The sequence below is a fragment of the Lepisma saccharinum genome, chromosome 24 (genome assembly GCF_977018435.1).
Source record: "Lepisma saccharinum chromosome 24, izLepSacc3.1, whole genome shotgun sequence".
Lineage (NCBI taxonomy): Eukaryota > Metazoa > Arthropoda > Insecta > Zygentoma > Lepismatidae > Lepisma > Lepisma saccharinum.
In genome coordinates, this window is record NC_139252.1 from 45,448,278 (window position 1) to 45,466,206 (window position 17,929).

Sequence of the window (17,929 nt, forward strand, 5' to 3'; positions counted from 1 at the left end):
GGAAAAATGTTGCTTTAGCTTTGTGTGTGGTGAGGAAATTTTCTTTCTTCAAGAACACACCCGTTCGGAACCCGTTCTCTTTTGATACGTGAAGCGGAGCAGGTTGGTGTTCATACAGTTCATTGGTTTTGGATCTGCAATAAAGCTTGAAGAGCAGAATTTCACGTAACTGGCTGTGGTTGACATCACACTGGACGGGTGCGGATGCAGAATAAAAACAAAGGGACTCAGTACTTCGTTCCCCAGATGAACCCATTCTGTGAATTTGAGTCCTTCGTTTGCGACCCGTTCAGTGGTTGACGTCACACTGGACGGGTACGGATGCCGAGTGAAAACAAAGGGACTCAGTACTTCGTTCCCCCCAAGAACCTGTTCTGTGAATTTGAGTCCTTCGTTTGCGACCCGTTCAGAAGCAACCTGATCAACTGGTTCATTTGCTCGTTGTAGTTTTTACATTGCAGAGATGTGTTACACCCGATAAATTAGTGATTTTATGCAGTATCAGTGACATCATTATTCGAATATGCACGTGTTTTGTGCATGTAGAACGAATTTATTTTTAAAAAAACTGGTGCGAAATAGAGAAATTAAACGTACGCTGGTCACACATCGTTGTTAGGTTAGGAATGTTGGTTTGATGCCGATAGTAATTCTACTTTTTTTTTGCGTGTAGAATGAAATTTTGCTGAAAAGTGGTGAAATTGGGCCCAAGTTCCTTTTGTTTTATTACGATTTCATCATGCTACAAATGCAACTTTTACATGGTTCGATTTCGATTTATGTCTGTTAACGCATACTGCAGAGTTTTAGCGATTACTTAAGATTTTGTCAAATACGCTTTTGTGGTTAGGTTAGGAAGGTCTGGTTTGGTTGTCTTACAATTAAAATAAAGACCCTGTACTAAGGTTCCGATTTATTTCTACATTCAATCCCACTAGTTTACGATACTTACTGTCGCTTGTCAACCGGAGAATACCTTTTCCGTTAGAAGCATGTATGATTGCGTAAGGTCATTTTGAAGTTGTTTTTTTTTCAACATAAATAACTTCTTTCGAATCCAAATAGTGCTCATTATTTTAAGGAAGGTTCAAATTTCGTGTCACAATGAATGCCAAAATTCTAGGATAATTAGTCTTCCTGCTAGGAAACTTTGAAACTTTGTTATGCCACATTTTTTATTGATATTTTACACTACCTTAATTGTAATGACTTAGTAAATGGGGAAGTACAATAGTTATTTATTTTTTCATTGAATAGCATTATATTAATCACTTGGTAAATTTTCAGCTAATAACTGTGTATATTCATGTTCATAATAATTAACGTGCCTGCATATTTAATTGAAAAACATGAGATTAAAAAGCAAAAATCATGACGACAAATATGTCTGGAAAAATTTCATTTCTGGTCTGGAAAACCTGGAAAAGTCAGGGAATTTCATAATCAAAAAATCGTAGCTACCCTGATGATTACTTTTTAATTTTCACCTTATTTTATTTCAGCCCTATATATAATGATTCTTAAGCACCTTAGAAACATTTCTTATCACTACATATGATATTTATTGCCACCTTACAAATATTTATTTATATGCATCGCTCTGCTATTCATCGCAATCACCATCAAATTCCAGTTTAGTCTCCAAATGACCTTCTTTTACCTCTGCATTATCACGATCGCCAACAAACACTTATCAATGATGATATTGTATTCATTGCATTCACTTTCACTGCTCTGGAGCATGGAATGAATGAATTCAGCATTTTTCGACATCGTTTCAGTCCATTCTACAAGCAGACTGTGCTACCATTAACCTGAACGAGACTGGTCACTCTGTATCCCACATGTACAAACAGCCTACTAAGTCAAGACATGAATGGGCACCAGGCTGAGACTGTGGTCATCTGTATTCAGACAAAGAGGGAAGAAGCTACCTAATCGTTTCCAAGAAGACATTTTAGTCTATCTCAGAGATACAACGCAACCAATGGAGGTTTAAGCAGATACTTCTATCTAGGACAATTAGTTCTCCTGCTACACATTTTTGGTACTTGCCATTGGTGCGAGCAATTCCAAGGTCAATTTTCAGTGGGAGCCTCCAAAATGTCAAGTGTTGACCCAGAATTGTGAGGACATTTGGGAAGCTACTTGAAAAGAAGTACTAGCTCGCTCTGGTCATGAAAGCAAGGAAACTGCAGCAATGTTGCCCAATAAAAAGCAGTTTGGCAAACCATGGCCCTTAGAGGGCTGTTGACCATGTAGTAAACTACATGGGAATATTAATCATTGGGAATAAATGCATTTTGAACTATTTTCATGTAGAAATCTAGTACAGGAAATGGCTGTTGGCATTTAGCACTTTCTTGTTGCAATATTTGGGTTGTGTTTGGTTGATATTAGGATTAATACATATATAATATACTATAATTTTATATTATTTATCCTTTTTTGGGGGTAAATAAATTCTTTGTTTACAATTTGTCTATCTGTTGCAACTATTGTCTAAAAGCTCACCCCTGATGCCCCTATCCAAGTCACATTTCTGTTCAGTACCCTTCATGTTATTACTTTTAACTTGGTTAAGTGGTATTCTACAGCTGGTGGTTAGCTAAAATGCAGTGACCTTCTCACACATATGTTTAAATATATGTATTGTCCTAATGACTTGGAGGCCTCCCCGATGGCGCAGTGGTAGCGTCGTCGCCTTGTAATCAAGGGTTCCCGGGTTCGATTCCCGGTGGAGGCACATAGTGGTTCGGATACCACTTTAAACTGTAGGTCTAGTCTCGATTAGCCTTACTGTGCATAAAATGGACTTAAAACAACAAATCAATCAATCCAATCCTAATGACTTGGTCCTGAAATTTTTGCTTCTTTGTGTGGAAATCCTGGAAAAGTCGGGGAATTTTGTTTTTACGAAGTTGTAGACACCCTGTTAACTGTTATATCTTTTTCCAGAAATTGTCAAAGTTCTGAGTGCTACTTTCCCCAACCCTTTTTGCAAGTTTTGTGCAAGGATTTCAAATATTTTACCAGAAAGTAAAATTTCAATTTCCTGTACCATTACTTCAGGAATCATGTGTAGTTTGTGTATCGTATCCTTGTAACCTTATGATACTCTGTTGATTCCTGATTAATTTTCCAGGATGCACTTCTATATTATGAGAGACTTCGTCGCACGGAAAACATGACTGATGAGCACAAGGAGAGAATGGTGAAATGCTATTTGGCCTTAAATGAGCCTTCAACCGGAGACTCTGTGTGTGATAGCTTCAGCAAGGAAGAGTAAGTTTCTAATCTTTTCTTCACACAAACAAATATTTACAGGCTAGTTTATGTATCATCAGAATGAGTTGTATCTTTAAGTTTCAGTGTATGAAGTATTTTTTTTTTACCATAAATAATAACTTGTTACTTAAGTTAGTCATAGATCATGCCAAGTCTAGTAGATGGAAGTTACTTGTCCATTCTGTTCTAGTGATATCATTAAATTTTTAATTATGAAAATGCAGTTAATCAATTTTCAGTCCCATTGTGCATTAAGGTAGGTAAGTTAAAGTTCCCTGTGTACATTGCACAGTATCATGAAGGCATATAAAGGGCAATGTGGAGTTATGGTTCCATACATTTGAGGCAAGGTGAACCCCAGAGCCACTTTATGCAGGGACAAGGTTGAAAAAATTCTGACCTTGGATCACCCACCCTGGGAATTTAACCTGTCTCCTGCATGGCACTCAGATGCCCTACTGACTAGATCACTGCAGCTCCGTAATGTGTATTTGAATTACATAAATTTATTGTTTGGTTCAAAAATTGAGTTTAGTGACAGCATAGTACAACAGAGCCCGAATTTTACATTTTCCCTAATTTACGTTCAATTTTCTTGGCTTCAATGGAGGGAAATGTTAGAAAATTTTCGCAGATTTTACATTTTCCCACTTTTTAGTTTGTTTTTTTTGTTTGTAATGTTCATCCCTGGAAAAAAGTTATGTGAGAGCATTGATCCATTAATTCCATACAATAAATGCTTTTTAAAGATTGCTATATATAACTTCATTGTAATGAGAAAATTTACATATCCATTATCAATTTTTAAATGTATTAATTTATGATTTTTTCTTCTTTTTGCACATGTAGTCCTCTAGTTGGTGATAAGCTTTCAGAGTTGAAAGTTGAAACTTCATGGCGACTTGGTCATTGGGATCATCTCAAGGAACTACTGAATAATTTTAATATGTCCAGAAACCATGGGTGGAGTATAGAATTAGCCCAGTGCCTTCTGGCAGTAAGAGAAGCAAGTACTATAGATATATCTCACCAGGTAATGCAGATCACAAACAGGTTGATGGAGCCTCTGTCTTCTCTTGCTTTTCAGAAGGGAGCTTATCAGCAAGGATATCACACTGTGGTGAAGTAAGTATTACAATTCTAATTATGCATAAGATGTTACAAAACTTAAGGTTCATACACAATATGTTTTTATGTGAATTACTTTGAATACAAAGACTAATAATATTTTTTTAATGCATCTTGAGATAGTTTTAATCTAATGTGAGTAATGTAATTTTTCGGTAATGATATAATATGGTGTAATTACAAACATTTTTAGTTGCTATTTTTACATTATGAACAGAATAATATTTGCAGCTTATTTTGTTAAAGTGAAGTGGATAACCTTTTCCTTCTTCCCACTGGTTAGCTTGTGGAATTCTTTATGTTTGTGAAGTAATTTCAGATTTACCCAAAGATAAAAAAAATCCAGTCTTTTATTATTGTTGGTTGATTGAATTGGGTGTGTCGGCACATTAGGTCATTTGGCACTCTTCAATGTGTATGGGGAAATATCCCCTTATCTAAAATTCTTACCTAATATTTTTAAAAAGGAGGGGTGTAAGAAACCCCTAGTGAAAAATTAAACTGTGAAGGGACCTACACAAGACAAACACAACACATTAAAAGGTAAGAAAAACAAAAAGCTTCCTCATTGGAAGAGTCCGGCTCTTTGCAGAAAGCTAAAAACATTTGATAAAACTTGGTTGTCATCTCCCAGCAGGGATAATAAATGATAAAACAAACAGTTAGCAAAATGTCACCTATTATAAAACAATAAAGGTACTGCGTAGAACTGTTAGCGAAAAATGCAGACTCGACCAGGACTCGAACCTGGATCTCTGGCATTCCGTGCCATTGCTCTACCACTGAGCTACTGAGCCAGCCTGACTTTGCCTGATTTTTCGCTTCCGCTGTTTTACCTGTGTAGAATCATCTCTGCGGTAGCACAGTTCTATGTAGTACATCATCTCCTGTGTGTGCCTAATTTAATGAAGTAACATCTCTATGCTGGGAGGAAAGAGGCAATGTCAACGTCTACTGTGTTTCAAAGGCAACAGATCCTGTTGCGGTAGCACTGGCAGAAACGATTCTACACAGCGGAAGCGAAAAATCAGGCAAAGTCAGGCTGGCTCAGTAGCTCAGTGGTAGAGCAATGGCACGGAATGCCAGAGACCTGGGTTCGAAGCATGTATTTTTTGCTAACAGTTCTACGTAGTACATCATCTCCTGTGTGTGCCTAATTTAATGAATAAAGGTGCTGTTTAGAAATTAAATTGTGAATAACAATGGAATTCTATGTGCTCAGATCATGAATTTGTGTTCTCGTAACCTTTTTTTTTTTTGTATTCAGAACAAACCTAAGGACTTTCAAATGATTTGTTACAGCTCAGGAATGTTTCTGATTGTACATAAACTTATCCTGATACTGCAATGACAACCATTCATTTATGCTGATTAATTTAAGTAGAATTACATACGCAATATAAGAGAAACATGTAGTCATTATGCAACTATTGTAATAATTTTACTGAGTTTTTCATGTGTATTTTGATGCTCCTTTCTTTTCTACAGGTTACATATGATAAGTGAACTTCAGAGATGTGCCGAAGTTACAAACATTTGTCTTGAGAATATAGAAAAAAAAGCGTTTGTAGAAAAAATAGTCACTGGATTGTTCAAAGAGTGGGAACTAAGGTTGCAAATTGTCCAGCAGTCAACTAAGGTTATTCAACCCATTCTTGATATGCGCAGAACAATGCTTGAAATAATGAAAGGGCGAATTGTCGAGAAGAACCCAAGTATTGCAGCAACAATTAGTAAGGAAATAGGCAAATTGTGGCTCAAAAGTGCTGAGGTTGCATCAAAGTAAGTACAAAATGTTTTGTGTTATGTATTGGTGCAGTTTCACCATTGGTATATTAGCAGATATGTTTGTATGACCACATCAGGTTTCAATAATATTTTTGTAGATTTATAGGGAGGGACTGATGAGAATAAATGAAAATATGGCCTAATTCTACAGTTATGTGGCTCCCTTAGGGAGAATTCACACTGAAGCGACAAGCGGCATGTGTCGCTGGAGGATTTCACCAATCAAACTCAGACTTGTGCAGCTGGTCATACTATGTGAAACGTTGCTGCTGATTGGCTCATTACCAAGCAGCACTTATCACATCTCACTTAACCCTGCATTGGTCACGCAGGGTCTCTAGTTCTGGGTGTGTGGTTTTAAGGTTGTCATTTATCAATGATTGTTTTGTCAATACCCTCCCTCTGTCTAGTCGAGTTTGTAACCTTCCTCTTTTACACCACCATTTTGTTTTCAGTGTTAGTCAGATCTTTGAGCAGCTAGGGAGGGTTCGTTGAAGCCTCTTGCTTTCGAGTCCATGCGCAACTACAGACGTACCTAGTTTTTTCTGAAAATCTGGTCTGCTGTTCCGTGCCCGACTAACGAAGAGTGCCTTTTTATAGTTTCATGCAGTTTCAATTTTTATAGTTTTATAGAATCTCAATTGTTGGAAGAAAAGATCTAAATGTAATAATTGAGAGTTTGGCATTTTAGACCTTTCATTGAATGTATTTTAAGATCCCGGTCTCTGGGACCATGCACAACCATCAATGTAATTTTTCTCACACGACCCATGAAGGGTTAAATACCAAGCCAGAACATATATGCCTCAAACAGTATCTTGCATAGTATATGACTTCTGGAACATACTGTGACCCAGGTACTGTCAGGAGATACATATTTTGAATGCTACTTGAGCCTTGAAATATGTTATTAGTAATTGGTGAAGTGTAAATTGATTCTGGCTATATCTGGGGAGTGGGAGGAGGAGTTGTAAAGAGAATGTACACTTTTTTTGGTATTTTTTTTACTTCATGGATTGCTTCTGTACTTCAATTCTGAAACCTAGTGTCTGTTTGCAGACAAAAGCTGTGTCTCTCCACTTAGGGGGGAAATGGGAGTTGTGCAGAGGAAGATGAGGGGAGGGAGGAAGTCTTGTTTCAAACAGTCTACAGAGCAATCAACAAAGCAGCATGGATTTTTGAACAGGTACCGATTGCCAGGATATTGGGGGGAGAGGAATGACTAATGGTAGGAAAGAGTCTGGAGTGGAAAACCGAGTTAACTGTGCTGTTTTTGGTACCTGGGAACAGGAAAGAAAAGATGTGTCCCCTTTGTGCGAGGTCAGAATCCAACAAGGGAAAGCTAACGTGCTTTCTTGTAAAAGGCAGACACTCGAGATTTGCCTTGCAATGCGTACAGTTGTGTGCAAGACACTAGTTATTTGTTGTCCATCCCTAATTATCATCTTACACTTACATTCATTAAACAACGATTGTTAACCAAGTAAATTTTTAGAAGTATGTTTCAACAACTGTTCTTAGTTGGAAAGGTGTTATTGTCAACAAACTGAAAGGTTAGGCATGGGTAGGGGCATGCATATTTCGTTTTTGACAAAATTTTTCATGTTTTTGAAAGGTGCTAGATGCATTTTGTGACCATGTTTTGTCACGAAATAATGCGAAATGAACTGCAGAAAGGGAAATTAACTCTTAAACACAAAATTTAGAGTTTATTCATCGACGCGACACCTTCGGAGGTCTGAATTATCCTGAGAGTTATGCAATTCCTGGAAAATTGATTAATTCTGCTGTTAATATTGGAGAAGCAAAAATGGACTCTTTTACACAGAAATAAACTTAATACTCTGATAACTACATAAATGTGCTATTAGAAGTGAAATGTTAATTCTGTGGAATAAGTGTAGTTTTTAAATCAAATTTAGGATTATATTCACAATTTTAAAACCAAAATGTCTTTTTATATACCACTTTTCATCCAATTTTTCACCGCTATAACACCGATATTTTATTTTATTTACCGCTTTTGAACCCGAAATTGACTCAGTTTTTGTACCGAAATTTTGCTTTTTTATTTACCAAAAATATGTGCCTCTAGGTATGGGTAATAAACTTTCAGTTCCATTAGCCATTATATCCCTGAAAACCTGAGCTGCCCTGAAACAGAGCCCTGCATTATGTGAATGTGGCTGTTTTCTTGTCTATCCCTATAACATGTTCATTATTGTATATTTTAATAATGAAATTTTTGTTTTTCCACAGAGCCAATTTTTGTGATCTGTCAAGCAATTACCTGTTGGCAGCCGAGGAGTTCAATCTACACGAGACCTTCATAGCAAAGGCAAAACATTACTGGCAGACTGGAGACAATTCCCGTGCCTTGGAAATATTGAGAAGAGGAGTTGAACGCTACTTTCCTCAGCCCACTTCAGGGCAGCAGATGGCTTTGAAAGAGGAAAAAATTCTAGCAGAGGTTCGTGAAAAATTAATGTTAGAGAACCGCGATTGCAGTTGCCGACTTATAAACTCTCTCTCTTAATCAGTGCATTTCCTTCCTGCATTGTTGGAAGAGTGCTGCGTTGAGATGTATATTTGTGTACTGTTTCTAAGCTGCAAGATAAGAATTATGGTTTTGTTTAACAGAAAGCAGCAGCCGAGCAGAGGGTGTGAGTTGGTGGGAGTGAACCTTAAAAAGGCATTTACACTTTTAACATGCTCACCTTTTAACTTACTCCTTGTAGTCTGATGATCGTATGCAGTGGAACCTCGATTTTATGTTTTCCAGCGGACCCTACTGAAGAAACTAAAAATATGGGGAAATGTAAAATCGAGGAAAATTTTATAATATTGTGCTCCCAAGAAAGTGTTGTGTTGGTAATAAGCTCAAAATTACATGTTTTAGAGTTCATTTCACATCACTTCATGACAAAACATGGTAGAAAAATGAACATTACAGTGTGTTATTTTACGATTCGTGTTTCCGTCAAAAACAAAATATGTATGCCTCTATCCATTGCCTAGCGCTACACAATGCATGTAAATAAAGAATGTTTGTCACCCAGTATTGATCCGGTGAAAAATTATATTTTGGATATTGTGAGAAGACTTTAATTAAATATGCAAAATATCAGAACCACCTTAGATTCCTCTGTAAATGCAGACAACGTAATCTAGTTCAGGCCTATGCAGCTCAAATAATTTGTGCAAAGATTGTTCTCGTATGCACACATGGAACTCAGAGTAAGCAAGGTTACAATAGATTGAAGGAGGGATGGAGAGGAGGAAACAGTGTTGCCAGAGACTTCATGAAATACACAGAAGCTCATATGAAGTTACTTTTATTGCCTGTTATGTGTCATTAGCAATGATGCTGGGTATCCTAAAGACCTGATTAAGCAAGAGGTAGAGAAAAGAATGTTTGTTCTGCAATTGTTCTTATATAATGGCAGTTGAAACTTTTTTTGCTGCTATAATTGCAAAAAAAATAATTCCTTTTATAACTGTTTAATGACTTTTTCAACAGGCTAAACTTCTGATTGCAATGTACAGTGAAGAACTTGTGAATGTGGATATAGACAAAACAATTGAACAATACAAAGATGCTGTTGAATCTTGTCGAAGTTGGGAAGAGAGTCTTGTGTGCATAGCACAATGTTATGATCGCATATCATCTCAGTTGGATCCACTGGATATGTCCAAAATGTAAGTAAGGTTTTGTTAATGTAATTCATTTATTGAAATACGCTACCTAAGAAGTACCTAAGTAAGAATATCTTCACTTTTTATTCCAACTTGCAGTAAATGAAGATATTTTAATTAGCATTAAACATTTTTTAAATTATTTTTGTAATGTGTGCCTTTATGCACTCTTTCTCTATGAATATTTTATTTACCTACAGCAATACCTTAGTGTCCTCCAAGTTTCAAGTGTTCCTGTATTTCTGTAAAATGTTATTTCTTAAAGCATGAGAGATATGGAGATCAAGTCTAAGGCAAAGTTGGATGAGGTGGCAGATCTTAGATTCTGTACTGTGGTTGCTTTGCTGTGAATGCCTGTGTTTCTTCGGTGAGTGTCATACTTTTACAGAGAAGTGGATTCCATGCATGACTGGGCTAGAGTCCCACGTCCCTGTTGAGGTTTGTGCATTTTCTGTCAATGGCTGTGGATTCTTTTTCTCTTCTCTCCCATTAGCCGACATGTTTAGTTATGATTTGGTGTCTGCAAGTAAAAGTGTAACCTTCGGTGATGCTGTGTTCTGCTCATCGAAGAGTCTCATGTTCCTTTCATTGCTGTTCTGTGATGTATCCTTCATGTGCAATGTATAGTCTTTCACATTCACAGGGAATGCAGTATACTCGTGATATTCAGAATCCCAGGTCACCTTAGTAAGAAATAAATAGGATTACAGATCGTAACTGTGTATCCAATCCTTGGCTTGGAGTAGGGCCTCAGGCTTGAGTGGTGTTCTGTGTGGCAAGCCTGGTAAGAATTCTGCTCCGTTTCCAAGAGGTGTGTCCAAATGAATGCACAACAATTGTAATGGGTTTCCTTTACTAGGGACGTGCCGAAGCCGATTACAGATGTATGAAAATTGGCAGAAATTGACATATTGGCATCAGTATCGGAATCGGCAAAAATTCGATATTTAAACCGGTACAGATTATACTAGAGTTTTTACCTTCTAATAAGTTTTATATTCTAGTTTTGTAAGATTTATTGAAAATTTGGTTATGATTCGTCATTATTGTAGAGTTTTTGTAATAAAATTATTTCAAACTCTCATTCAGAGGATCAACCTAACTATAAATCGGAAATAAAACAGTACATTGCTGAACCAGGATCTGCTGTTGTATTGGAAATTCAAAAATGAGTATTCAATCCTGAAGCAAGTGCTGAGAAAATACTTGGGCATACCTGCTGCATCAGTATTCAGTGATTGAGTGTTCAGTGTTGCTGAACAGATTTGCAATAAGAGAAGAAGTAGGTTACTTCCTGAAGTGCTTCCAAATCTCGTATTTCTGAAGTTGAATCTGGCAGAACAGGAATTCATTTTGCATTTCAAAGAACTGCTTGCGTACTAATGTTAAATCTCTAGGTTCACAACCTTTTGTAGATGCAAATGTACATTCACATCTCTTGAGAATATATATGTATATACATATGATATGCAATAGAAATGTACATACCAAATTTATTTTTGTCATCCAGAAAATAACATCCCATTTCTGTTTAATAATTTTATGTATCGGAATCGGTTAAATATTGGCATCGGTATTGGTTCCAAAAATTATCAGTGAGTACATCGGCATCAGCAAATTTTCAGCGTCGTCACATCCCTACTAAGGACCAACAAAGGGACTGTGTTGTGTGTATAATCGGGCCTTGTAAGAGCCAAAGGGCCACACTGTTATCCATGGCAGGTCTCTGCTGTGATGTAACAGCCTTTGTAAGAGCCCCATTGATGCCTCTGATATTGTATCCGTTCTGTTGTAAAGTGGTTTTAAGAAGGTTGAATTCCAATTAAACATTTTCCTGCCCTCTCTCTCTTTCTCTTTGTGTATGTGTGTGTGATTTGGGTGGGTGGGGTGAGGGGAAAATTTAGGTAACAAATAAATGGAACTTTGTGTGTGATTTTCTAAAGATATATTAAGTATGTACTATGATGTGTGCTCAAGTATATTAAATATGTACTATGATGTGTGCTCAAGTAGTTCTTCAACATGTTTCAGAGACATGGACATGCACATAGTCAATCTTTTTGGAAAGTCGATGCTGTATGGATCTGCCCATTTGTATCTGTCTATGCCACGGATGCTAAGAATATGGTTAGATCTTGGAACAACAGTTATTGAGGAGCAAAATAAAAGTGGTAGTAAAAGGCAGAATGAATCATTGAAGTCAATGTCATCAGCATTAACAAAGATGACTAAAATTGTAGGTAATGTATTTATTGTAACACTTTGTTTTATTCATAATTTTAGCAATGTACACACATTGAATGAAATTTATATTTTGTTAAGATTTTTTTTAATATTAGTTGTAATTCTGTAGAATATTGGGCAGAATTCTGGATAGGAAATTTAAAGTAAAATATTTATTATTTTTAGAGCTGGGCCAATACCCATACTGGTGACACTGCTGATAACAATGATTGAAATATTGATTAATATTAGTGAGTGAATATTCCACTCCATTTATAAGCATCAGTTTATCTTTAAAATATTCAAAAATTACATCAGAATATTAAAATACCTGTTATGTAATCACAAAATACCTTTTCCCTCATAATATTGGTTCAAAATCAATGGTAACTTCAGATTTTGCATAACTTCCAGGATAATGCCAGAAAACTATGGAGCAACCACAAACAAAAGATCCTTCGGACAGAATCCTTCATGCACCTTCTCTTCCATCAGTTTTGGGTTTTGCTTTAAACTATTCTCAATTTAGCATGGGATAATAATGTATTCAAAAAATTTCTTCCCACAATGTTGTTGTAAAAAATTTAGACTCCATGAAAGTGTTGTGTCCCATTTGTGCATATCCCGTGAGATTCCCGAATTCCTCCAGAAAAGTTGCATCCTGTATTGGTACAGGCATGCCTATTTCGTTTTTCACGAAAACACAAAATTTAAAATAATACATTGTAATGCTAATTTTTCATGTTTCTGAAAGGTGTGAGATGCATTTTCCTACCCTGTTTTGTCACGAAATGATGCGAAATGAACTGCAAAATGTGAATAGACTCTTAAACACGAAATTTACCGTTTTTATACCGACGCGACACTTTCTGAAGTCAGAATTATCCTGCAAGTTATGCAATTCACTGAAAATTGATTAATTCTGCTGTAAACATTTGAGAAATAAAAATGTACCGCTTTATACAGGAATAAACTTAATATTCTGGTAATGACTTAATGTGCTATTAGAAGGGATATGTTTATTTTGTGTAATAGTGCAGTTTTTAAATCAAATTTGGGATTATATTCACATTTTTAAAACCAAAATGTCATTTTATATGCTGATTTTTCACCCCTATAACAGCGAAATTTAATTTTATTTACCGCTTTTGAACCCGAAATTGACTATTTTTGTACCGAAATTTGGCTTTTTTATTTACTAAAAATATGTGCCTCTATGTATTGGTGATTGCATTTCAATTGATGCTTCCAATGGTATTGGTTGATGCATTGGTATCGGCTCAGCCCTATTTTTTATTGTGCAGACCTCATCTTGCATGTCACATTTCAGGTAAGTATTTTCAATTTTACTTTTGTTAATGTTGTGTATGAGTTGCACATAGATAATCATGCAATATGATTCTCTTGATTGCAGATTCGTATTTGGAGAAGTTGCCACCTTTCATGTTCTTCACAGCTTTTTCACAAATAACATCTAGAATTTGTCATCCACATCCTGAAGTGTATCATCAGCTGAGACGTATTATCATTAAAATGGTGAAATGGTACCCACATCAAAGCTTGTGGAGGTTATTGGTGTTTATGAAGGTAAAGTCAAGTCATGTTACAATTAGAAAATAATTGTGTGCATTAATGTTTATGAATATCTCTTTTTTTCCATTGAAACTTTCAAATATTTTCATCCAAGTAAAAATAAAGTAGTTATTGCCAAGAGACCATTCTGACATCTTCCTGCCAGGGTGGCATCATTCGGTTTCTGAGTCAGTAAATAATATATATCAAAGAAAAGCAATAAAAAATAATTATACCCTACTTGACAGTTCAAGTGAAATTCTGCCTGACTAATAAGTTAGTGTTGTTTAATTGTGTTCTACTTTTTTCTGGGCCACCACCTATACGTAGATGCTACTGCAATTCTGTATATAACTAATTTGGTTAACACATTCTCATTTCAGTCTTCTTTCTCATTACGTGCAAGGAGATGTCAAGAAATACTGAGACATTTTGAAGATGAAGATATGAAAAAGTTGATTTCTGACTATAGTAGCTTAGCAGTCAGGTTGATTGAGCTTTCCAACAAAGATCTTCAGGAGGTGTGTATTCATGTTAATGAGGGATCTTAGATGTTAAAACAGTGGAACCCCAGTATTTTCCCACTTATAGATTTTACCTTTCTGGTTTCAGTAAAGCAAAATAGTATAAAATTTTACATTTCTATTCTCCTGTTATAAGCTCTTGAGCCACAATCTTTTGAAAAATATATAATCATGGTATCACTCGTATTTGTACCGATGTCAATACAAAGATTATATTTTTATGAAAAGCTGGGCAGGATTCCATTGTTTTTGTCCCTTTATCCATTGCGCCAGTTCGTAATTCATCCTCATTGTCATGATTAATCCTAGAGGTAGAAAAGCAACATAAAATAATCAAAATAGAAGGAAAGTTTTTCTGAAACAAGGATCCGGATGGAACATGTTTCATAATCCCAGTATTGAAGTAGTCATCTACTTTCCATTCTTCCAGGTGGGATAATTCAGGTGACCATTTAGTTTAAGATATGAGTAACTGGGAAAGGAAATTTCCTTTTATGCTATAAAAGTAATTGTTAAATTGAAACAGAACCCAGTTTACACTAATGTTACTTGTGAAAAGCAACTATTTCTAAAAAGTGATTTATTTGTACAAGTGTATCTTGAATTTCATGTAAGAAAATGCATCAGTTACAAATGATACCACTTAGAACACATACTGATGCATGAAAATTGTAACAATTAGTTGTTCAAAATACAGATTAATGTTAGTGAATGAGTATTCCACTCTAATTATATGTATCAATTTACCAGAGTTTTGCATCAAAATATTCAAGAATTACATCAGAATATTACAATACATGTTATGTAATCACAAAATACAGTTTTCCCCCACAATCATGGTGCTATGAATTTTGCATAACTTTAAACTGCGAAGGAGTTGCGTGGGCATTTTTGCAACTCCGCAAGAAAACTAAAATGCTGGGAAAGTATCGTCAAATATAATCTGACCAATACTTTCTGATACCGATACATTGGCACCAGTATCAACTCAATCCTAATTTATTGTGTTGAGTGTGTGACCCACAATCTTACCTTTAAAGGTTCTTGACTTGAATCCTGGTCAAGGCATGCATATTTCATTGCCATTGACCTAGAGAGGTAGAAAAGCAGAGTAAAATTACCAAAAATACAAATACACTGCTCAAAATAATTAGGGGATCAGGAAAAAATAAGTAGGGGATCAGACCAGATATGTTGTCAGCGCCTGTATGAGCTACAATCAGCTGCTAAAGACTCGTAAACGAAAGTTCCAGTGCCTGAAACATGACGTAACCTTTGCACTGGTGATATCAAAGGGTAGAGGGGAGGAGTGCATGCATGCTGGAGTTGTATGCTAGTGGTCTCTGGTTAGCGATGCAGTTCAGTTGGGGAAGGTAAATGTTCAGGTGAGAAAGGCAATGCCGCACCAACGTGATTTACAGGAAGCTATGGCTTGGAGAGCCATAGGAAGGATTGAAGCTGGGCAGTCACAACGCCAGGTAGCACACACCATTGGAGTGTCGCAAAGTGTGGGCAGGAATCAGTATTGGTGGACATTTGGACCTGCACATCATCTGCGATGGCACCTTGACAGCTCGAAGGTATAGAGACGAGATCCTTCGACCTTATGTCATGCCTTATGCTGGTGCCATTGGTGATTCTTTCTGTTTCATGGATGATAATGCTCGTCCACACCGAGCTGGGTTGGTGGACGACATGCTGGACTAGGAGGGTATCGAACGTCTGCCCTCGCCAGCTTGCTCTCCAGACTTAAATCCAATCGAGCACATCTGGGATGCACTAGGCCGACAAGTTGCAGCTTGATCAGCACCTCCCACAACTCGTACAGAGCTGGAAATTGCCCTTCTGACAGAGTGGCGACATATCCCCTAACAGCTCATTGACCAGCTCATTGATTCCATGCCACGCAGGTGTGCAGCAGTGTTGGCCATTAGGGGAGACCATACACCATACTAGAGCAGAGTTGCTGTAGTGTTTGTTTTTGTGCTTTTTTTTGTGCTGTCCTACTGATGCTCTAATTGTCATTTCGCGTCAGATGTCATTATATGTCATTAACATCAGATATCATGACAGCATATCTTGCTGTAACTAATCTCAGAATGAAATAAAGGATCTGGTATTAGTATGCCTACATGAGTTTTGATATCTGGTCTGATCCCCTACTTATTTTTGCCTGATCCCCTAATTATTTTGAGCAGTGTACAAATTCATTAATCATCTTTTCACACTGATTAGTATGAGATAGGAAAGTAATTGCAATATAGAAAGCACACCCGACACATGTGGAAATATTTCACTATTAGTATATTCATGTGCATGAACAAATGCAGCTCCGTATGTTCACATATGTCTGGGCCTCCCACCGCCTACTACCAGAACCCCTGGTTAGGTATGAATATATTTTGCAACCATGTACATCTTGAAACAGCAAAACTCATTTGCTGCATTGAAAAATTGTAATATGCTGGCATTTCTAAGCCCCGATTACATTATTATTTTTTACAAATGTGCTTTCAATGTTTGTTTTTTTTATCCATCATTTATTAAATTTTACTTTTTAATTTCCAGGCACAGGAAGCCAAGATGCATGTAGTTCTTCATGCTTTACCTCGTCTACTGAGTTCATCAGGTTTTTCCCACATTCTGATGCCTGTGCAGAAGTTGATGGTTCCTGTACTGCCAAGGGATCCTGATAGTGTTCCAGATCCTAAGTTTAATCCTTTTCCTAAGTATGTATCAATTTGTTATTGAAATAATCATGTTTATAGGTGTTTTTGTACTTTAAATTCACAGTATATTGAGATGGGTACTTTTTCTTAAGACTAGACTCATTGATTTCAGTTTTCTGTACCATATAAAACTTTGTGGCACAGTAGCTATTTGAGGACCAAGGTTTAATTTTGGTGCTCCATCCAGGAAAATGAACCTGAGGGTGCTCACACTAGATGCAAGCTCAATATCCATTTGGCTTTGTGGAAGCTTCTATATTATACATTACTGCTGATTCAGTAAATGATGTGTGTAACTCAGTTGACATAATTTATACCATATACATAAAGAATGAAACAAAAATATATTTTGTTCCTGTGCACTTTGAAATTAGTAATGTTTTTAGCATGTACAAGGAAACAGCTGTGAGTTGTGCATTAAATGCCTGGGAGTTCATCAAACTACTACACATTCAATTTCTGCAATTGTTCAATAAGTAGTAATGATTCTCTCCCTCCCTCCCCCTTCCTTATTTGTTTAATTCCTTCCTTCCTTCCTTCCTTTCAGTCTTTCTTCTTTCTTTCTTTTTCTTTGGTGGTAGATGTTGCAACGTCCTCCAGTTGGACACCAGTCATCACAAAGTTAGTCCGCTGCTACTTTTGTCGGGAACATGAGACTCTTTTATCACTCATCAGGGCTTGCTGGGTAGAAAGAAAACACAACATGGTTTTCAAGTTAACCACAGTTTTATGATCGCTTATATTTCATAATCACATAGATTTCCTATCGTATGTGGACCTACAAACAATGTACTGATTTACTTATGTTTCTTTGCTTTTCTGAAGCGACGTAAAGAACAATTCTATAACATATCAAATCACAATCACTAAACACAAATGCATATAGATTTAACGTTGGACAACAGAAATGTAAATACGCGAAAGTTTCTGTACTTAATTATTATTTCCGAGTATAGCTAGAATGAAACGAAAATAATTACC

The 17,929-nt window shown here is 36.4% G+C and overlaps 1 protein-coding gene across 1 annotated transcript in view; it reads left to right on the forward strand.

Moving 5' to 3' along the window:
• The window catches only part of LOC145977942 (serine/threonine-protein kinase ATR-like), a 109,937-nt gene that overhangs the window by 75,175 nt on the left and 16,833 nt on the right, over positions 1-17,929 (forward strand). Inside the window, exons 27-35 of the mRNA XM_083110276.1 lie at positions 3,146-3,285; positions 4,138-4,413; positions 5,905-6,198; positions 8,464-8,674; positions 9,725-9,903; positions 11,932-12,140; positions 13,538-13,710; positions 14,079-14,216; positions 16,788-16,948. Coding sequence (XP_082966402.1) covers positions 3,146-3,285; positions 4,138-4,413; positions 5,905-6,198; positions 8,464-8,674; positions 9,725-9,903; positions 11,932-12,140; positions 13,538-13,710; positions 14,079-14,216; positions 16,788-16,948 — 1,781 coding nt within the window. The remainder of the gene's footprint in view (positions 1-3,145; positions 3,286-4,137; positions 4,414-5,904; positions 6,199-8,463; positions 8,675-9,724; positions 9,904-11,931; positions 12,141-13,537; positions 13,711-14,078; positions 14,217-16,787; positions 16,949-17,929) is intronic.